This window comes from Zonotrichia albicollis, chromosome 5, assembly GCF_047830755.1.
Source record: "Zonotrichia albicollis isolate bZonAlb1 chromosome 5, bZonAlb1.hap1, whole genome shotgun sequence".
Lineage (NCBI taxonomy): Eukaryota > Metazoa > Chordata > Aves > Passeriformes > Passerellidae > Zonotrichia > Zonotrichia albicollis.
In genome coordinates, this window is record NC_133823.1 from 34,687,582 (window position 1) to 34,709,985 (window position 22,404).

General features: G+C 39.0%; 1 protein-coding gene across 10 annotated transcripts in view; it reads left to right on the plus strand.

Annotated features, from left to right (window-relative positions):
• Window positions 1-691: 691 nt before the first annotated feature.
• Window positions 692-22,404, plus strand: part of WDR17 (WD repeat domain 17) — a 64,463-nt gene continuing 42,750 nt past the window's right edge. For 2 of the 10 annotated variants that reach the window (XM_014264825.3, XM_014264821.3), the window contains exons 1-3: window positions 10,514-10,614; window positions 16,754-16,882; window positions 20,654-20,837. In XM_014264825.3, coding sequence (XP_014120300.2) covers window positions 10,549-10,614; window positions 16,754-16,882; window positions 20,654-20,837 — 379 coding nt within the window. In that variant the 5' untranslated portion in view covers window positions 10,514-10,548. Of the gene's footprint in view, window positions 902-972; window positions 1,107-1,211; window positions 1,232-10,083; window positions 10,615-12,952; window positions 13,161-16,753; window positions 16,883-20,653; window positions 20,838-22,404 lie in introns of those variants that run through there. The other 8 variants (XM_026791501.2, XM_014264826.3, XM_074541301.1 and 5 more) reach the window with 8 other exon arrangements.

Genomic DNA, 22,404 nt, shown 5'->3' on the forward strand with positions numbered 1-22,404 from the left:
TGAGTTGGACCAGGAAATTCTTCTGTCTAAAATATAATTCAAAGAAAAATACTTTTCACTAAACAAGTTCCACACTGCAAGCCACCAACCCAGCTGCACAAGCAGTTGGAGGAGGGAAAAAGTAGAATAGAAAAACAGGTGGATGTTGCCCAATAAGTGTCTGTGAGTCATAATCCCACATATGTACATGATAACTCCAGGTGGAGTGGGATCTGGTGGGATGCATTTTGTGACTCCTCTTTGATGGGATTAGTGCGTTAGCTGCAGTTCCCTTCAGCCCTTCAGCATGTAACCGCGGTCCCTGCGAACGAAGAGCAGCTACAGCTAAATGAGTCAATATTCATGTCACTTTATCAAACTGAGTCAATTTCATGTCACTTTCCAAGTGCTTGTCTTGACAACCGGGGCGTCTGGGGACGGACCAGCACCCCCGGAGATCCTCGGGGAGCGCAAAATCCGCCCTTCCCGCCTGGCGCTGGTTTCAGGTGCCCTCCCAGTAACGGGGAATGAGCTTGAGAGCTCTGAAACCTGCCCTTCCCAGCCGCCGCCCCAGTCGGAGCCGCACGGAACAGTCACACAATGACAGCATCACTAGGGTCGGAAGAGACCTTCAAGGCCGCGTAGCCGCTAACCCACGGTGGTCCGCACGGCCCAGCCGGACACGGGTGTCAGCGGAGCCGGGCCAGGGCCGCTGTCCCCACACGGCCCGCGCGCCCCGCTCCCAGCGGCGGTGCCGGGGCCGCGCTCGGGGTGCGCGCGCGTTGCCCGGTAACGCGGCGGGGGCGGGCGCGCGGGTTGCCCGGAGACGGCGCTGCGGGCCGGCAGGTGAGGGAGCAGCGCTGGCGGCCGCCCCCGCGCAGCGGGCCGGAGCTCGGCGGCCGGGCCCGGCAGGCTAGGGCAGGTGCGGTGCGGCGTTTCTTGCCCCGCGTTTCTTGCCTCGCGTTCTTGGCCCGCGTTTCTTGCCCCGCGGGGTGCAGCACGGCCCGGAAGGTTGCGCGGGGCTCGGCCGCGCCGCCCTGCGCCCACCTGCGCTCCGGGGACGGAGCGGCCCCGGGGAGCGCTCGGGGCTGCGGGCGGTGTCTGAAGCATCCAGGAGCCGTCTGACGGTATTGTCGGGATTTTACACTATTCTGGGGACTGTCCTGCTCTGTGTGCTCTCTTTACAAACGTGCTTGTGCGGAAATGCGAACTTAAGATCGAGTAAAGGCGGGGGCAGCAATCTCTAAAAGAAGTAAGCGAACGCTTGCCCTCCGCAGGGAGGGAGAGCTTTGGGCTTGTTTGTACTATAAATGTTTTTCCCAGCTGGGACGAGGGTGGGAGGAGGAAGCAAAATCAAGCTTAGAGAGTTAAAAAAAATCATTCAAGTACAAAAGCAAACCACAAGAAAAGCTTATGAGAGTGAATTTAAGACAGCAGACTCTGCAAATGAAGAAAAAAGCTTAAGGGATTTTTTTCTGTGTTAAATTCTTATAGTATCTTAAAGATGTTGCTTTACGTAGACATTGTAATTCAACAGTTTGAGAAACTGCGTTGGAAACTTGCTCATCTTGCTACTGTTGAGGAAGGTCTTTAATTACTTGTAATGCTGCAGTGAAGAACATAATCCTGGATTTTAGACTCGATAAAGACCATACTGTTCTTAATAATAGACTTAATCATGGAATGATATAGAAAATAAATACTTGGAAATGACCATTTTGAGGGCTAAACCCTACTGGTTCAAGAGCCTCTTTCTGATTGCCATGCACTTAGTCTTTCAAAACTTCAATGGGCTAGTAAGTTCATTGCATCTCTTTCTAATTAATTTTAGAGGGTTTTTGTAGGAGTGTTGAGCCTTGTGGTTTTGTACTTTGTTTAAAAATTTTGCCCTGACATTATGCAGCTATCTGCTATTCATAAGAGTATAACAGGGGAAGAATTCTGGTAAGAAACACGTAACAGTAAGATGTTCTTCAAACTTCAGTACAGTTATTTTGCTTTAAGTTATTTCTGGAAAGACGTATTTCCCACTGTTTTAAAATAAGTTCAGGGTTCTAATCGTTGCACTTCCTAGTTTTTTGTAGTCCTAAAATAGAGAAAATACACTTCTGTTGTGGTGTTTCTTTCCTAATTACAGGCACAACTGTGTAAGTTACTGATACATCTCAAGGTCGCAGTTCGAGAATAAGTGCCTTGTGTGAATCAGTCTAGATGACTTAGTGATATCGTTATTTATATTTTGTATTTCAAAACTGTTTAAAAGCTTCAGTTAAGACTGTAGTCATCTTCAACAAATTGTTGTAACCCACATGGAGACATGGTGGTATAAAGAACTTAGAGAGGTAATATGGAGTATGCATGGAACAATACAGATAATGCAAAAATTTAAAAATATCATGGGGCTATTATTTTACTAGCTGTTTTCTTTTTCATTTATTAATTATTCTCTTTGATAAGATATCTACAGGCTTCTTCCTCACTTCCAACATTCTCTGTGTTCTGTTATACCAAATCATTGACTCTTTGAGTAGCTCTGGCTGTTTAAAGGACCTATGACATGCAATAAACTTGTCATTTGGTCATCTGCTATGAGGAAAATTCCCACATAGCAAGAAGTAAGGGAGGTCTTTGGTGAGTCCTAATTGTCCGTTTAATTCAGTATTTTATTTCTAGCAGTGGTAATAGGAGATTGTAACTTAGGGAGAGCAGTATTTCCTCTTCCTGCAGTCTGTGAATTAAAGTTGATGTGGCCAGTAGGAGTAATTTCACCAAGTCCTGGTGATGTTGTGTAACTGACATTATTTGTTTTATAAAGCAAATCTAGGCAGCCCAAGAAAATAAGTAAATATCAATATAACATTTGAATTCCAGAAAGTGACTACAAGAACTGTGGATTCCCCTGTAGGGTATTGGCCATTGTGGTGACATCCTATCTCTCAGGCTAGTCATTATTTATGGTAGCAGCTGAGCTGTACTATGGGCACTGGAGAAAGACAGAAGCTTTATGGTAATCTTTTCCCCACTTGCATCCTATAAGCACACCTTGGCTGTATCCATTATGGCCATTTTTCCATATCCTGTTCTAGTACTGGTGGGAGAATTTGGTTTTTCTGGTATATGTGGGATTTATTTGGTTATCAGTAAAGGCCTGTAGAACTTTGCTGACTTTTTTATTTGTTGACAATATAATTTATTAGTTCTCAAAGCAGTGTGTCAAGTGTAGGAACTTGGCTCTTCCAGTTCTTTCTGTGTAGGTGGTTTATTTTATGCTGATGACCTTGATTGTTGTTAGCACTGTTGTCCCTGCTAAGTCTTCTCCTTACACTTTTTTTTTTTTGGTACATGAGAGAGTGCTTATGTTGTTTCTTATGTCTGCCTTAGAAATGTACTTTATATTAATTATTTAATTTATATTTATCTTAACATCCGAATCAGCCAACTATAGTATAAAAAGTTGATGTAATTAAAATATCTACTTTATAATGTGTGCATTATAACTGCAGACAGGGATTTGCACTATTATAGTCTAAATTTATTAGAATCTGTCTCTGAAGAATATGTTACAATGGAATGACTTAACTAGACATAAATAAAATCTTGTGATCATAATATCAAAAAATACATGCAGTATGTTTCTTGGCATGTGAACTGTTTGCTGACAGACCAAAAAATCACCAAGTGGCCATGGGCAGTTAGCTACCTGCCTGGTTAAATCATAACTGGGGTACTTTAATGTTGGCTGTATTCAAATTTTATACAAGTAGTGATAACGGAACTGATACAAATATTTCAATATACACATGGTTTTATGAATGAGATTGTAATTTTTCTCTGTAAATATATTCCTTTTTTTCTTTTTTGACCAAGGACACAATTGGAGATATTTAGAATTGTCATTTTTTTATATATATTCTTCACAGCATTAGAATGGTATCTGCTAAGCCATAGTAAAAGTGGTATTATAAATATATATAAACTTATAATTTTTTTCTGAAGAGATGTTGATTTATTTTCTTGGAAAAAGACTATAAAGCTTCATCAAATTTATTTTTAAAATCCAGTTATAGAACATCCTTAAGAAGATACATGATCAAGTCCAATCCACTGCTATTGTTGGTAGCTAAAGCTTAATCTCCTGATAAAGCTCAAACTTGAAAGTAGCTTGTGAGAAGGTTGTGTGAAAGTCTCAGCCCAGTGTAGGTCTGGTGGTGATGATAGTGTTGTACATCTGTTGCTAAAAGCTTATTCCAATCACTGTGAGGTGGCCTGATTGTTCTGTGTGTCATCTTGTCCTGATAAATCCATATAGCTTGCTGGGAAAGAGCAAGTGAGAGAAAAAAATAAAAAGGACACCTATCTAGAGCCATGCTATGTTTGAGCCATTAGTAGCTTGATAGGAGTTGGGGAAGTCTAGGGAAATCTAATTGTTGCCTGACCTTGTATGATGTAAGATTGCTGAGGTATAAGTTTGCTGTGTCGTTATCGTATGATTGGTTCTTGCACAGCTTTATTCTAAACATTGTATTTTAGAATTTATTTTAGGATACTTGGCATCATTACATGCTTTGTGCTCTCAGTGTAAAGATTCTTAAAGTGCTTGTTAATAAATAAAACTTGAGGATTTAACTGACTTCTGTACTGTATATGTTGGTGTAATGAATTTGCATAATGGCATATAAATCATTATATATAAATCATATATATATAAATCATAAAGTAATTCCTAGGCTTTTTTGATTTAAGGAAATTTTAAAATATTTTGTTCTTGGGTTATTTGTTGTGCATTTTTGTTATTAAGACATTCTTGTAATGAGTTTTGTGTCTTCAGTGCAAAATCACAGCATATTAATCTTTAGTAATTCAGTAGTTAAGACAGATAATTTTTAGAGTTTTGGTGGGACATATTATGAAATTATGTCTATATAAATTGGCAGGAAGCTTTCTCAGAGAACTGAGTATAGCAAAAATGAAAACTTCTGAGGTAAAAATTGGATTAATTTAAAATAATTCTTAATTTTGAAAAACATATAATGGTACTAATTTTTGACAAGAATATATCAAACATAACTTTTTATAGAGGTTAAACAGAAAATGTCTAAATATTTCTGTATATAATAGTTAAGCAGAAACAGAAACAGTGGTTAAAGATGTATTTGAAAAAAAGTACATGGTTGATTTGTCACAGTATATCAACTTCAAATTATTTAACAAGGGCAAATTTCATGGTGTAAGTGGAAGATCAAAATAGAGGTTTCTTACCTCTCATCATCCATTTCTGAAAATCTTTATTCATAACTAAAGTGCATTGCTGATTTGTGGTATTGCCAGAAAACATGGGAGAGTAGCATCAGTTTGCTCATTCTGATGCAATATAGGACATTATTTTCAGATGTAATCTTTTATCCTCTGTTTGCTAGGCAATTTATACGTAGTATGTTATATTTAGGTACAGTTTTTTTCAGTGGGTAGAGATTGAGGCCACTATACTCTCCAGCATATTTGACCATATTCTTAAGGTCATGTCTTTTGTAAAGAGCAAGAGCAACTTGCTCTCATGCTAAACAGATACATGCACTGAAATGTCCAGAAGATCAACTTTGATATGGAATACAAAGAGAAGATAACCACGAGTGGGTTTTTTTTTGTTTTGTTTTGATTTTTTTTTTAATGAGTTTCCTTTGGGATGTGGGGTGGTTGGTTGCATTTGGTTTCTTGTAATTCTTGACCATTGTAGTTCTGAACTTTAAAAACACATTGTGATGTTTATATGGTAAATCATTATTATTTTCAACATCCCTTCCACTTTTTCCTTCTGACAGTTACAAGTTTTTTGTATTTAGGCCTACTCAACTGAAATAAGCTAAAATAAGAGTACCTAGTTCCGAAGGGAGGATTGTGAAATGTCTGCAGCACAAGTTTGATCATAGAATTATAGTATATCTCAAGTTTGAAGGGGTCTGTAAGGATCATTGAGTCTGACATCCTGCTCCTCGCTAAACCACAGGACTAAGAGCATCGTCCAGATGCTTAGTGAAATCTGAATGGTTTGGTGTCATGAAAGCTTCAGGAGGAATCTGTTCCAGTGACTGACCACCCTCTCAGTGAAGAATCTTTCCATAATGTCTAACCTGAACATGTCCTGACACAGTTTCATGCCATTTTCTTGTGTCAGCTCAAGAATTAAACAATTGTTTCTGCATCAAATCAATAGGATGTTTTGTCTGGTTTTAATCCTTCTAGAATATTTAAGCAAATTTATTGGGCAATATATTATATACAAGACTGTATATGCCTTGAAGATGTCTCTTTTGGTCTGATCTATTATAGTACATTTTGTTGTCCTTAAATTGAGATCAATGAACACTTAACTGGAGGTACCAGCTGGACTTTAGGTTAAGAGCATACAAAGTTACTTATAAAACATATACTAAGATTAATTACAACAATTTAAAGGATTGAACATTTTGAGGTTTTTCATATTTTATTATACTATTTAGTATACATAGTTTTATTCATCCTATACATAAGTTTTGTTACACCTGTATGTCATGGTTTAACCTCAACCAACAGCCAAGCCCCACTCACCCACTCACCTACTCTTTCACTCCCCCACCAGCATGATCAGGGAGAGAATCTGCAAGGTAAAAGCCAGAGAACTTGTGGGTTGAGATGAAGCCAGCTTAAGAGGAAAATCAAAACCCAAGCACACAAGCAAAGGTAAACAAGGAATTCTTTCACTGCTTCTCATGGGCAGTAGGTGCTCTGCCATCTCCAAGAGAGCAGGGCCCCATCAGTGGTTACTTTGGAAAACAAACACCATCACGCTGAATGTCTCCTCCTGCTCCTTCTTCCCCTCATTTTATGTACCTGGTATGATGTAGCATGGTCTGGAATATTGCTTTGGTCAATTGGGGTCAACTGTCCCACCCTGAATTTCCTTACAGCTTCACATGCACCCCCAGAAAATGCCTTGGCTCTGTGTAATCTATATGAATTATAATCTCTGTGTTGTCAGTTCTGTTCAGCACAAACCCAAAACACATCCCTATACCAGCCACTGGGAAGAAAATTAACTCTACCCTAGCCAAAACCAGCATACTATAATATTATAGTTTTCCCAGCACCTGGAGATGAATGATGAAGTAGGCAAAAACATATAATTGCCTTACAATGCATTTGCAGTCTTTCTTGTCTTTAATTTTTCACATATAATTTAGCACCAAACTTCTTATTCACAGGTAATTGTAACAGATATTTTTAAGCAGTTTAAGTTCCCGTCTGCTATCCTGAGATTATTTTAATGATATCTGTACTTTTCAGTCGAAGATATTTACCAGTTTTTTGAAAGGATAATACAGTATCCATATCCATTTTAGCCCATGCTTCCCTGATGATGCTGAAACTAAATGTGAGTCACAGTGTTTGTCTGTCTTGAGAGACTCATTCTTCTGACAGGTTGGTATTGAGACTGGAAAACTCAGATCACATAGATGGTGGAGCAGGTACAGGATGTTGTGGTTTGACAATGGTCAAACTTCAGGCACCCACAAAAGCCACTTGCTCACCCTCCCCTGCCACAGCTCGGCAGAGGGGAGAAAAATTAATGAAGTGTTCATAGTTGAGGCAAGTATTGAGAGAAAAAAAAATGTCCAAGGGCAAAACAGGTTCGACTTAAAGGTACAAAGTGAATTTATTGCTAACTAAATTAGAGAAGGTAATGAGAAGTAAAATAAGCCCTTAAAAACATCCTTTCCTCCCCCAGCCCCTCCCTTCTTCCCACCAACAGTGCAGAGAAATGGGGCATGGGGGTTTGCTCAGTTCATCACCCCAGGTTTTCTTCCCCTGCACAGGGAGAGGAGTCCTCCCCCTGCTACATCATGGGGTCCCTCCCACAGGAAGCAGTTCTCCATGAACCTCTCCAGAGTGGGTCCACTCTCACCAGCAGGAGTCCTCCCAAAAGTGCTGCAACGTGAGCCCCTCCACGGGCACACAGTCCTCCTGAAGCTGCTGTGGTGTGGGTCACTCTTCCATGGGTGCAGTGCTCCAAGGACAGGCTGCTCCAGCTGGGAAGCAGGGGCCCTCTCTCTCTCCACCAGGTCTCCCACTGGATCACAGCCTCCTCCAGGCATCCACCCTCTCCAGCATGAACACCTCCCCGTGGGCTGTGGGTGGATCTCTGCATTCCCCGTGGATCCCCAAGGGCTGAGGGGCACAGCTGCTTCACCTTGGTCTCACCACGGCCTGCAGAGGAATCATGGCTGTGGCACCTGGAACAGCTCCTCCCCTCCTTCTCCACTGATCTTGGTGTCTCTGTTGTTTCCCTCACATGATCTCACCTCCTCCTCTTGTTTGACAAAAAAAATCACCTGCACTTTGTTTTGATTTCCTTCTTAAAATACATTATCAAAGAGGCGTTACCAGCCTCTCTCATTGGTCCAGCTTTGGCCAGCAGCATGTCCATCTTCAGAGCCATCAGGAATTGGCTCTTCCAGGCATGGTGGAAGCTTCCAGCAGCTTCTCACAGAAGCCGCCTCTGTGGCTCCCCTAACTATCAAAAACCAGAGGATGCGAAACCAATACATAGGCATACAAAAGAAACACGTTTTCAGAGATGGTGGAACAGCTACAGGCATAAAAGAGAAAAAAGGTTGATACTACTGAACTACCTGTAATTCTTTGATCAAGATTCTCAGTGATACTATGTGCCCTTATAAAAAAGACACAACACCCTGAAAGCAAAGACTTTCCATAATGGGCAAGTATTTACTTACTTGAAACCATGATTTTCATGTGTAACAAGCAGTAATAATATGGATACATTTTAACAATTTTTAAAATTTTGTTCAAAGAAGCAGTACATCAGTAATGTTTTTCTTGATTGCTCATAGACCATGGTTATGGTCAGGAGTGTCTTCAGTGCTGTCATTTGAGGTGACTGCATTGGTGCCATGTTTCTCATACAGTTTATGAGACCATGCAATTCTGTGCACTTTGCATAGTTAGTGTTTGAGCTGAAATCTCAAAGGGCAAGTAATTTGAAAAGTTTCAGCAGTATTGTAGGAAGTTCTGTATATTCTTGTGTCTGTATCCATTTAGATGGATGACTGTATAAATACAAAAAATCTGATAATCTTGCAATGCTACTTCCTATTACTGGGTGCCTTGACTTAAATATTTATGGTTTTGCGTGTGTGGTTTGTTTTTGGTTTGTTTTCTTTTTTTTGCCTTGGTTTTCAGAATTTCTGAATAAGAGGTTTGAACCAAAAATATTGCTGTTTTTCTTTATTCCCCTGGAGAATGTCACCTGCCTATACAGTACCCTTAATGGAAACTACACATTCTGGGGTAGGACAGGTAATAACACAGAATTGCTCTGTGGAATTGGCATGTAATGTTGACCAGTTAGTAGCTGGTACTTCCAGCTACTTTTCCGACTTTGCTTTGTTTTTTTTCTTGATTAAGCAATAGACTTCCCTGTTTAGTTTTTACATTTATTATATTACAAACTGAGGAACAGCTTGTTAAGTCAGCGTAGAAAGGCAGAGCTTATCTGGATCCTAGGTTTCTTAAGAAACTGGTTTTTTTAGGTCTGCACAATGTCTGTTGAGGATTTGAGCTGCTGTAACCATGCAGTCAGGAAGATTTGTATGATAATGTCTCCTGCATAGCACAGCTGAAGAAGTATATTGCTGCAGCATGGAAATGTGGTAGTACAGCTTTTATTCATTTTTACCTTTCATTTTCACTGGCATAATGCACTGTGAAACCTAATGTGAAACTTGGAGGCATACCAGAAAAGGATACTACCTGTGTGAGGCATAAATGTTGTCAGATATGTGAAACTCTTCTAAGGAAGAGAAAAGAAGCAGATCCATTCCGATGAATTGGTTAAATTAGGCTTTTTACATTTTTCAGCCAATGCTGGTGGCTGCAGCTGAGCCCTTTAGGCTCTGCTGGCTGTGAACAATGGACTTGCAGATTTTTCTTTTTCCTCTTACAAAAAAAAAAAAAGAAGTTAAACCGACGCTTGGTATTTGCGATAATTTTGGCCCCTCCTACTGTGCCAATTGAAACCACTCCCTACATAATCAAAACAAATCATTCCCCATGATTCTGAGCATATTTTACATTTCAGTACAAGCTTTTGTGCACTGAACTACATTTTGTAGATAGTACATTTTTTAAAAATGAAAGTAATTTTTTTGGAAGACAGATAAGAATGACTCAAACAGCACCTCATTTTTGGAGCTCAGAAGCACGGCAAAATCAATCTTGAAGCACTAACCTGCTTCAATTTTAAATACTGGAATATATAATCTAATAATTACTGTAGTATTGAATTCCATTTTCCATTAGAAAATCCAATAGGTAGAACATTTAAATTGCTGTTAAAAGTATTTCAGATTACATATTTAGTAATTTAAAACTTATTAATCTCAAATCATATTACAGACTTCAGATCTGATCTTTGAATAGCTTATTATACTGTTGAATAAATTTTAGCACAGTACTTATTGTACTTATATGTCTTCAGGTTCTGTATTTTTTATTTCAACTGTGCCTTCTTTCATGGCTTGGATGACTTATATTTCCCACTGGTTTGATGAAGATGATTGGTATGAAGGACAACAAAGAGTAAGAATTGCTTAAAGTAATATTTTCTCTTTTACTATTTTTATATTTTTCTTCTTTAAGCTGCTCTTTATTATTATATTGATTATATCAAAAGTAGTTGTCATGGTTTGAGACAAAATGACTTTTTTGAAAATTAATGTTGCTAGCTGCATAAAAGGTACTGGAAGTGTGACAGCCACCTACTTGCATTTTTTAGGTTGCATAATTTAACAAGTAGTAATTTTTTAATATGCAATGAGATGAAAAGCAAACATTACACTTTGTTGTATTAGAAGGAATTAATGTACCATGCATGGAGTAAAATGAAATAATTATAGTTAGTAATAGGGTAAACCACAAATATTTGGGAGAGATTAAATTCACATAGGGTCATTTCCAAGTTGTATCTTGGATAGCTTTATGTTTTTATTACCATTTTTCTGAGGAGGAGTTGTTACTATAGCAACATTTGCAGGATTACTTGGATTTATTTTTAGTATGTATTAGCTGCATGTCTACAGCTGCTTTCATAGATTTATGGTGGGAAATGGATATAAGTCACATTACTCTCACTGTATTAAGCTCTTTTATGATACCTTACATTTCTGTGATTTCTTTTTCTGTTTTCAGAGTATATAGTCAGCTAATTAGAATGCAGGAGATGCTAGTGAAAACAGCTGCTTTCATTGGATTAATGTGCATTACTCGATAATACCAGCTATATGCTCATAAGTATAAAAAAACTGGCAGATATTAATACGGTTCCACTGTTCTCATTTTACATGTCACTCATGATATGGGTGCTTCAGATGTAGAATTACCTTTTAACAGCTGTCATCAGGGATTCGGTAGTGAGATGTGTCAAGAGGTAACTTTATCTGAAATCAGAGCAGTCTTGGCAATTTGCCAGCAGAACAGCAATCTTCCAGTGATTGTTGTAACTCTGTATTGGAAGTTGAGAACAGAATCTTATGCAGACTCTTAGATGCTTCATTATGTGATCAGACATGGTTGTATACATATCTCTGTGTATTGCACACATTATGTGCAAACTGTGATTAAGCAATACTCTGCAGATATTGGCTTGGTTATCACTGCCCAGAAGGAGTTGCTTGAGTAGTGTGCATTGTCTCAGACTATTCAGACACCTGCAGTAGTAACTGCAGTTTGTTAAGCCACGTCAAGACTACAGATTGGTTAGCATTTTGCAGTATTCCAAAGCAGGAAGAACTTTTGTTTGTTTTGTCAAAGTTTTCATATTGTAAGTTATTTATTGGCTTTTAAGCTGTATATATACCAGAATATTTCCATATATACCAGAGAATTTCCAATTACTCTCATTTCATGGGTCAGGAAAAACTACTGAGAATTTAATTTCCTAACATGGCTAAAATGTGCTTGGTGTTTCCCAGTTCCAGTGGAAGGACACCAGTGCTAATTATGTTTGTGTTTTTCCATGCGTCTCAGTGCTGTTGAGGCAGACATTCAGTCAGAAGTCATTTTCTGCTCTGTCTTGCAGACATGCCAACATTTCTTCATAAGTTTGAACACCTTCATGCTTTTAGCAAGATAAAATGATTGTCCACTATCCAGTGCTTCTAACTGGTCCCACTGGATAGGGTAATGAATTTGAAACTCTGGTTCACAGGTGACGTTTTCTTCTCCAAGGATGGGTAAATACACCCAATGTTTTCAAGGAGAAATAACATGATACAATGCCTTTATATCACTAAAGATCGTACTAATTATTATCTTATCATTGATTTGCTGACAAAAATATTGGTGCCTTGGGACAGTAGTGTGGATGAGATATATGAGAGTTTTATATGTCTGACATACAGGAGTGACAGCAAACTTTCCACATAAGAAAAGAGACAGACCTGATGGAAAATAACGACAATAGAGTGAACAGAAGCAGAGGACACTAGCACTTTACTCCTTGTAGCTGTTAAGAAACTACACTTTGTATACACAGAAGCATAACATAAGGCTACTTGATTAACATAAGGCTACTCTATATCCACTTTTGTATGCATGCCATATTGCATATTTGGATAGGTCTTACAGCACATGGACCACAATCAAAGCGCATGTGAGCATCTGTTGTTGCTTGTGCTTGATGGTTAGATATTTATGGATTCTGATGACATGCCTGCACTGTATTGATAATGAAAGTGTTAAGTGATGGGTTTAAAGAGCTATTGTTATTCTACAAGTGTTATCATAGTGCAATTGGGAAATACAATGAGCAATGAAATACACTGAGTAGCTGAAGCAGAGAAAAAGGAGTTAGATTAAAATTAAAATGGTGCCTGTTAAAGAGCTGCAGTTGCCAGGCTACTGGCACTGCAGTTTTGTCTGTGGTGTGACACAACACTCCGTCTTTTCTCCTGCATCCTGTAGTAACTGCATTATTCGGGAACATCAAGATTTAGTTCCTCCATCTGTCAAGTAAAGTGATTTCATTCTACAATAAGAACAATATTTTCCATTTTTGGGACCAGCAAGGTATTGGAATGAACATGGAAATTCTAAAGTGCTTTCCAAAAATTGATACCTATGCTAAGGTAGGGATTATTAGGCATTTATCTTTAAGTTATTGATATAAAGCCATGATATGTATCCAGTCAATTCAGTTGTTATTTTTAAATAATATTTATGATATACCAATTTTCAGTTTAATGTGGTTGGTTGTTGGGTTTTTTTCTATATTAAGCAACAAGGAAGGACGTAGAATGTTGCTGTTTCTGCCAATTGAAAAGAAAGGGTTTTGTTGTCCTCCCTCTTTCCTTCATCTCCTTGGAAACTGTGAGCACACACTGCTAGCTTTCCCAATGTGGTATGCTTTTTTTACACACACCGAGGTTTTTTCATTGTATACTTAAGAGTCAAATATAATTACTTAAAAATAAAATACTTCTTTACAAAGTATAAAACATCTCCATTGTATGAAAATGCACCAAGTGTGAAATCATACATATGTTCAGTTATGCTGCATTTCTACGTTTTTGTCCTTTTACTCAGGCTGTTTTGATGGATACATCTTTCTCTTTTATATCTGCTTACTCGGTTAATTATGCTTAACAGAAATCTAGGATGTTTGAAAAGATGTGCAGGAAATTGCTTTAAGGCATGATACCTACTAGAGAGCAAGTCAGTATTCCACACACAACTGTCATTTCTTCTTCTAGATACTGTCATTTTGAATTTCAAGGCAAATGCTTCCTCTTGTCAAATTGTATATCATTACAAAGAGGAGGAAATAAGAACAAGTTTTAAACAATAAATATTAGTTATTAAAATGCAAATTCTTTTCTGTAATAAAGCTCAGAATATTTTATATATGTAACTTTTTTACATATATTTAAATGGGGAAAATCTAATCAAAGTTTAAGAATACTTATTAAGCATGAATTCTTAACTCAGTGAAATAACACTATATTACAGACCAACATTTTTCATCTAAAATTGAAAAATTTCACCTATTAGCAGTATTTTTAAAGAGATTACTGCAGAATCCTACAAGACAAATCTGTTGTTACTCTAAAAGAAAAATCTGTAGAATTCTGTTTTAGCATCTGTAAGAGATCTTGGCTTTGCAATTAATTTTACATGGAATCAAACTGCAAATTAAACAAGTCTTAAATAATTTTTTCTTACCAATTAAAACTTCATCTAATCAAGAATTCTTAGCTCCCATATGAGAAGATAAAAAAGAGTATCTGTACAAAGTGAGAAAAATCTTTTATTATTATGAAGTAAAGACTTGTGTAGTCTTAGGTTCTATATAGTTGTCAACTTTTTATCAGTCTTACATTGATGGTTTTCAGGCAGTAAACCTGCAAACTAAACCTATGATAATCTAATATTTTACAGCTCATTCTCTCCTACTTCACGGTGCCTTTTTTTAACTCCCTTATCAATTTGCTGACACACCTACAGTTTTAACCATTGTTTTCCCTGGAATCAAGAGCAGAACCCAAAATTTCTAGTTCCAGGTATTCTGTGCTTTCCTAAAATAGTTATCTAATCAGCTGGAGGATCAGCTGGGGGACATTAATTTCAGTAAAAGTGGTTGCTAATGGTGCCAGTTATTTTTTCGTGGGAACTAGAAGTCTGTTCCGAATGCCCCAAATCACATTATTTCTCTGCATATGTGATTTACATTTTAATTGAATAGAAGGGACCTCTGGAATTTGTAATTTTACTAAGCAGTAAAAGAACATTAAATGGAAAAATAAGAAGTTTGGAGGCTATTTTTGCCACTTGATGATGTTGATTCTTTAAATAATTAGATAAATTTCTCTGTCATATCATTTAGAACTCACCATTTAGAACACCATTGCAATGAGATGGATTGCATAGAAGTTGCAAGATTATGCAATGTATAGAAATGTTCTCTCTGGAGTCTCTAATTTACTGCAAAGGTCGGAAGAATAAAAATTATTGACAGATGGAAAGGAAGTCTAATAGCCAAAGCCCTAGTCTGGAACAAAGCTATATCTTGTAACTTGATTTTCTGTATATTTCTGTTCTGCTGTTGCAGTCTCTTTCACCAAATTTTCAAAGGTTACATGTGAGCATTTCATTTCCTTCAGTCATTTGGTACTCAGAATGTTTAAGCACTGTAACTAGCGTCAGTGATATCTTTGAGAGATATCAATCTCAAACATTCAGCTGATCCTGATCTTCTGCTAAAGAAGCCCCCAAAATAAGTCACTCTCAGTTTTTTTTTTCACTTTCCAAAGTGAGAAAAACATATGAAATTTGCTACCTATAATTATTCATTACTGTTTACCTGCTAAGCAGATATACCAAGCAGAGGAGAAAAGTTGAAAATAAAATTAATAATTCAAGTTTATTTTTATCCCTAGTATAAATGCATTAAAATAAAATTTTGATAATATTTAGACAACCAATTTTTAGTTGATAGTGACCAATTGGTTTCTTTGGGTACTGTAGATCACTACTGCAACACCTGTATGAAGTTTGTTCTGTAAGTGTCTTAATACTACTGTCATCCAGAAAAATATTTCCCCCTCTATACATTTGACATCAGGTAGGTCAAGACTGATCTACAGCAACATATCTGTGCTAAACTATTACACAGCAGTGCATTGAGGAACCAACCCTTGTACTTCATCAACAGTTGCTCCCTCAAAATGCTTTATTGCATTTGAAGTCTCATTTCTCATTAATTCCCTTTTCTTTGTGAAACTTGACACGGTGCCTAACACTTGATAAATTTACATGGCTGTCCTGCTCTTTCAGGATTATAGTCTTAGCTCTTTGACCTAAAGATGTCATCCTCCATATTACATGTAATATTTTTCCACCTGATGTCCCTCAGTCCATTAATCTTTCCACAGCATAAATGTGACCCTGAGACATTCTGTTACTAGGTAACATGTTGATGTTTTCCTGAATGAAATGGGGGCTAGGTAAATAATTGGTCGGCCCAGCAAAGCTTTTCTTGCATTTTTATGTTGAATTCAGTTTTATCACTCTCAGCACAGCTGGTACTGTGAGACTTGTTTTGGACAGAGAAAGCATAGTTTGCTGTACAGTAGTGTTACCCTAAGCTTTGCTTTTGATTTTTCACAGCTCACTTCAAAGTTTTTTGTTAGGCAGTAATTATGAAGAAAATTTAGAAAGCTTCTCCAGAAAGGATGATAATGAGGATAATGTGATAAAGAGCTGTTCTATGCAAGTGGTTTGAAGACCTTTCTACGTGTCGGTTTTCCTTAAAACTATTAGTATATGGTTTATTTTGTCTGGCTGTCAGTAGGAGATGAATGGGAGAGCAGAGGAAGGCAGTAAACTGTAATAGAGAAAGTATTGAACCACAGAAGAAAATGGACATGATGAACAGTTTCAGCTAGTACAAATCAAGAAGTATTCAAGTTTTTAGGGGCGGGATCCCCTGCCCTCTCCTTTTCTTCCAACTGAATTTTTTGTGAATGGTGTTAGGCACCCTTTCTTGTGTAGCACTGAAGCCTCTGAACATCTGCTTGTCTTTATTTCAGATACATTCATTTGTATCTTAGGAAAGTTGTATTTTTAAAGTAGACATTTATAAATTATTTATGGGAACAAAAATGCATTATTTTAATCTTTAATATTCTGTCATCTTGGGGTCTAATGAATTTCTCTTTTAAAGGCAAAAATGTCACATGTGAAACAAGTGGGACTTTTAGCTGCTGGATGTCAGCCATGGAATAAGGATATATGTGCCGCTAGTGGTGACAGATTTGCCTACTGTGCTACCCTTGCTGTTTATATTTATCAGGTAAGATTATTCTTGTTTATCTGATTAGTTATGCTTTTATATTGTTGTTGATCTCAATTTGAACCCTTTCAACAAATGCTTTTGCAAGTAGGGTTGCTGCTGAGAAGATATCTATGTAAAGCTCAATATTACATTCAGGAAACCCTTGAAGTTGTGTGTGTCAAGAGTTATTTTTAGAAGACAGGCTTACAGTGCAGCAAACATTTGAGATGTGTGAAACTCAGTGATAGAAGACTGGGTTCTGAGGGAGAAATGAAGTAATTCTACAATTCCATTTGAAGCTGTAGTATAAAATAGTCTTTTGCATAGTGGATCCATGGTCCAAAGTCGAGGATTCAGTGACCTACCTTTATTTAATTTGGAGCCCAAACACCTCAGCACTGTGGTCTTCTGAAGTTTGCAGTTGTTGTATATTAACATCTAACTAAAAAAACCAGAAATGCTGTGACATAGAATTTTCAGATTGAGAAATATGTGAGGAAATAAAGGATGTACTTTAATTTTAACAGGTATACAGGTTGTAGGATTAAAATGAACAAAATTTACTGTGTCATATTTGGGCTTTCTTTTTTAATATGTATTTTTAACTGTACTAAGTAATTTATAAAGTGAGAAGGATTTCAAACTCATTTTTATATTCTTTCCTGTTTACCCCCTTGGATATTACTAAATTATTGCTACCATGCCTGTAAATAAAACATTTTAGGATTGTTTGAGTACACTTCTAAATGAAATATAATCATTTTTAAGTGACAGGAAGATAGACATAAAACTGTTTTTTGCATAGTTGGATATCAGGCAACCTTTCTTTCCAAATGTCATGGTTTGAGCCTGGCACAGAGCCAGTGCCCCCATGAAAATGCCTCACCCTGGTGTCTGCTGTGAGATGTGACCAGGAATAAGCAAAACAGGCTCTAACTTAAACATAAAGACCACTTTATTACTTAGACTACAGGGAAATAGGGAGAGACTATAAGGAAAAAGAAGAAAAAAAATTGAAAACCTTACAAAAAAACCCATTTTCCTCCTCCCCACCACCTGACTTTCCCAATCCAATACATTCTCTCAAAACAACTGCCCAGCCCGGCACGACACTTTAGTATACTCAAACATCAGTTCATGAAGAGGAAAAGGAGTCCTTCTTGTTCCATAGGCTTCTGGAAACACACTGAAATCCCGGATGCTTCCTTGTCACTTCGGCACCGCCCGGAAAGTCCATTTGCCGCTTGTGACATGTTCCTCCCATGCTCAGTGCTCTCACCACCGAGACATGGCCAGAGCTGCTTTTAGGGTGGTCTTTCAAGGATGCCTTGTCTCACTCCAAAAAGGCACAGTCTCTGCTTTTGGGACAACTGTCCCCCCCATATTTTTCCAACCCCCTGGGGCCGGGGGGTCCTCACAAATGAACCCTCCTGGTTTTGAGGCACTGCCTCCCCCTAAATGCAGTCTGTGTCACAGGAACAACTGAGTCCATGGCTACAAGAAAAAGTCCAGCCAAACGGCCACTCCAAATCATCTCTCCCCATCCAATCATCTCCACATCTCATCTCTTATCTCCCTTCTTATTCAGCTTCGAGGAGGATCAGCATTTTTGCAAGGCTCTAATCATGAAAGGAAGGGTTAAAAGTTTTCAGTCTCTGTCTGTCGGTCCCGGAACGGCTCCCACGGGAACGGCTCCCACGCACGCTGCCCACACGCTGCCGCTGCGGCCGGGCAGTCTTCCTCCCCCTTCTCGCTGGCTGCTCTCCTGGGGGGGGGGGAGGGGAGCTGGCTGCCCGATGTCTCTTGGGGCTCCCCCACCCTTCCATCCTTGGAGCCCCCCCCCCAAAGCCCCCTCTGTCCAGGCCCCAGGCCTCACCGCATGGCTGTCCCCTCCCCCGCCCAGCAGCAGCGGGCCGGGCGGGGGAGAGATCTGAACTCCTCGCCCGTCGATGTCCAAAGAGAAAGTGCCAGGGCAGTGCCTTGCTTTTAACCCCTGTGTATTCTCGGAGGTGTGTCCAAACCCCACTGGCCACACCGGACGCCAGTCTCAAACCCAAAACCTTCATTGGTTTGACCACAGCTTCCCAGAATTCCCAACTTCTTCCTGGTCAAACCATGACACTCCACCCTTCACCTCCGAGAATACACTTTCTAAAATTATCAACAGAACTACAAAACACTTCTACACAATAATACCTCAGATTCACTATGACTATCTATCTACCTTAACTTAGTACATGCTTTCCTTATTCTTCTTGGTCTCATCTCACAGCTTTACCTCATCATTCTCCCGTGATTCGATTTCCCGGTCAGGGAACCAAAAAATGTCATGGTTTGAGCCTGGCACAGAGCCAGTGCCCCCATGAAAATGCCTCACCCTGGTGTCTGCTGTGAGATGTGACCAGGAATAAGCAAAACAGGCTCTAACTTAAACATAAAGACCACTTTATTACTTAGACTACAGGGAAATAGGGAGAGACTATAAGGAAAAAGAAGAAAAAAAATTGAAAACCTTACAAAAAAACCCATTTTCCTCCTCCCCACCACCTGACTTTCCCAATCCAATACATTCTCTCAAAACAACTGCCCAGCCCGGCACGACACTTTAGTATACTCAAACATCAGTTCATGAAGAGGAAAAGGAGTCCTTCTTGTTCCATAGGCTTCTGGAAACACACTGAAATCCCGGATGCTTCCTTGTCACTTCGGCACCGCCCGGAAAGTCCATTTGCCGCTTGTGACATGTTCCTCCCATGCTCAGTGCTCTCACCACCGAGACATGGCCAGAGCTGCTTTTAGGGTGGTCTTTCAAGGATGCCTTGTCTCACTCCAAAAAGGCACAGTCTCTGCTTTTGGGACAACTGTCCCCCCCATATTTTTCCAACCCCCTGGGGCCGGGGGGTCCTCACAAATGAACCCTCCTGGTTTTGAGGCACTGCCTCCCCCTAAATGCAGTCTGTGTCACAGGAACAACTGAGTCCATGGCTACAAGAAAAAGTCCAGCCAAACGGCCACTCCAAATCATCTCTCCCCATCCAATCATCTCCACATCTCATCTCTTATCTCCCTTCTTATTCAGCTTCGAGGAGGATCAGCATTTTTGCAAGGCTCTAATCATGAAAGGAAGGGTTAAAAGTTTTCAGTCTCTGTCTGTCGGTCCCGGAACGGCTCCCACGGGAACGGCTCCCACGCACGCTGCCCACACGCTGCCGCTGCGGCCGGGCAGTCTTCCTCCCCCTTCTCGCTGGCTGCTCTCCTGGGGGGGGGGGAGGGGAGCTGGCTGCCCGATGTCTCTTGGGGCTCCCCCACCCTTCCATCCTTGGAGCCCCCCCCCAAAGCCCCCTCTGTCCAGGCCCCAGGCCTCACCGCATGGCTGTCCCCTCCCCCGCCCAGCAGCAGCGGGCCGGGCGGGGGAGAGATCTGAACTCCTCGCCCGTCGATGTCCAAAGAGAAAGTGCCAGGGCAGTGCCTTGCTTTTAACCCCTGTGTATTCTCGGAGGTGTGTCCAAACCCCACTGGCCACACCGGACGCCAGTCTCAAACCCAAAACCTTCATTGGTTTGACCACAGCTTCCCAGAATTCCCAACTTCTTCCTGGTCAAACCATGACACCAAATCAAATATATAAGAATTTATTTTATTGAGATGTGAGGTACTGGCAATAGTTCAATGCACTATAAATTCATCCATAAGTCTAATACTGTTATATGAAGTATTCTCCAACACAGAGGGATTTAAAGCAAGTTTGCAAAAAATGTGTTTCTAAAATTAATTTTACTATTTGTTTAGCTGGATCACCGATACAATGAATTCAAGCTCCATGCAATTATGTCTGAGCACAAGAAGACAATCACAGCCATATCTTGGTGTCCCCACAACCCTGACGTGTTTGCAAGTGCCAGCGCAGATAGTTTAGTGATCATATGGAATGTGAATGAACAGAAAGTTGTGGCCAAGCTGGACAATACAAAAGGTATTTTAGACATGGAGATCTGTTTTATCCATACAGCTTGATCCATGGGTATAAAAAATACTTGATATAGTGTAAACTCTATAGTTGTTAGGGTGGAGATTTAACAATTGCCTAGCACAATAATAATTGCCTAACACAATCTTACAATATTCTTGTCAGATTTGTTGCAATTCATTCTAGAAAATAATGGTAGTGTGAGTAAATTGCCTTCAACCATCTTGCATTTGGTAAAGAAAGACATTGTTCTTTTTCTCTAAAGAACTTAACCAGTTCAAGAATTAACTTTGCTAGTGATTTCTTGTTGAGTAGGGGAGAAAAATAATCCCAAAACCAACATTATTTTCATCACTGTATAGAGGATAAACCATTAAATTTTAAAATAAAATATTTCACAATGACTTAGCTAAGTGAAAGCAAACAAAAGGTGGCCTTAACAGATTCAAGTATAAATCATCAGTGAATTTGAACAACAGCTTTTGTATAAATATCCTAATGCTTTTCCACCTGAATTTTGTCTCAGCCTTGAAACTTTCAGGCCTTGAAACTGCTGGAGCTTGTATTACAAGTCTAGGGGGGTCAGGCATCTGTTACAGATACATTTCCATGTCCAGTTCTGATTTATGCCAGTCAAAATCAGTACCTGTATTTCAATACCAGTACCTGTATTTCAAATTGAGATTGATTCTTACAGTCAGTCTCATCAGGTGTCCTTGACTCCTATATTTTCATTGTCAGAAAGTGGGTGCAAACCAAGAATAGTTAGAATCTCAGGATCTAATACGCTATTTTGGGACTCCCTACTCTGATTTTTCCAGAGAATATAGGGATACTTCTGGAAATCTTTTATGTCTTCCATATCATGCAAAAGAAAATTCCACAGTGATTTAATCTATTCCAAAAGAATAATATGCATAAATATAAATGCTGGTACTTTTTTTCAATACATGGCTTGTTTAAAAATCTACTTAAGCCAATGACTACGCATGACGAAATGTTATTACCATTTTAATATTTTTAGAAACTAAATTAAGATAATATGTTTAAACATTTTATGGCTTTCTCTTTTAGTCCCTTTTACACTGCCACATAAAAGTGTCTAAATACAGTTTTAATTTTTCAGCTTCAGAAATTTGTCTTACTGTCATTTATTCCTTCAGGCACATATTATTAAGTTATGAGGATTATGAGGGTTGGAGACATTAAGAACAAAATTCTTAAATAGGACTGCCTACAGTTAGGTATTAGACAACGGAATTAAAACTGTCATGTATCCAGAAGAAAGCTATCAAGAGTTCCCTTTTATTACAGAACTAAAATATCTGATCTTGTCAAAAATATCTGCTTCAGTTAGATTTCTCTCTAAATTTCATTGTATTTGCTAAAACAGGCATTTTGAAATTCTTGGTATTTTACTGTCTTAGTGGTAAATAACTTATAGCAAAGCAAAGTAGTGAATGAAATTCTGAAAGTATTGTTTGCAGGATCAGGCTTATCTTCTTTCAAATGTGTGATTGTCTTTGGCACTGATGAAGTGTAGATATCATGAAATACAGCCCATCAAAAGTAG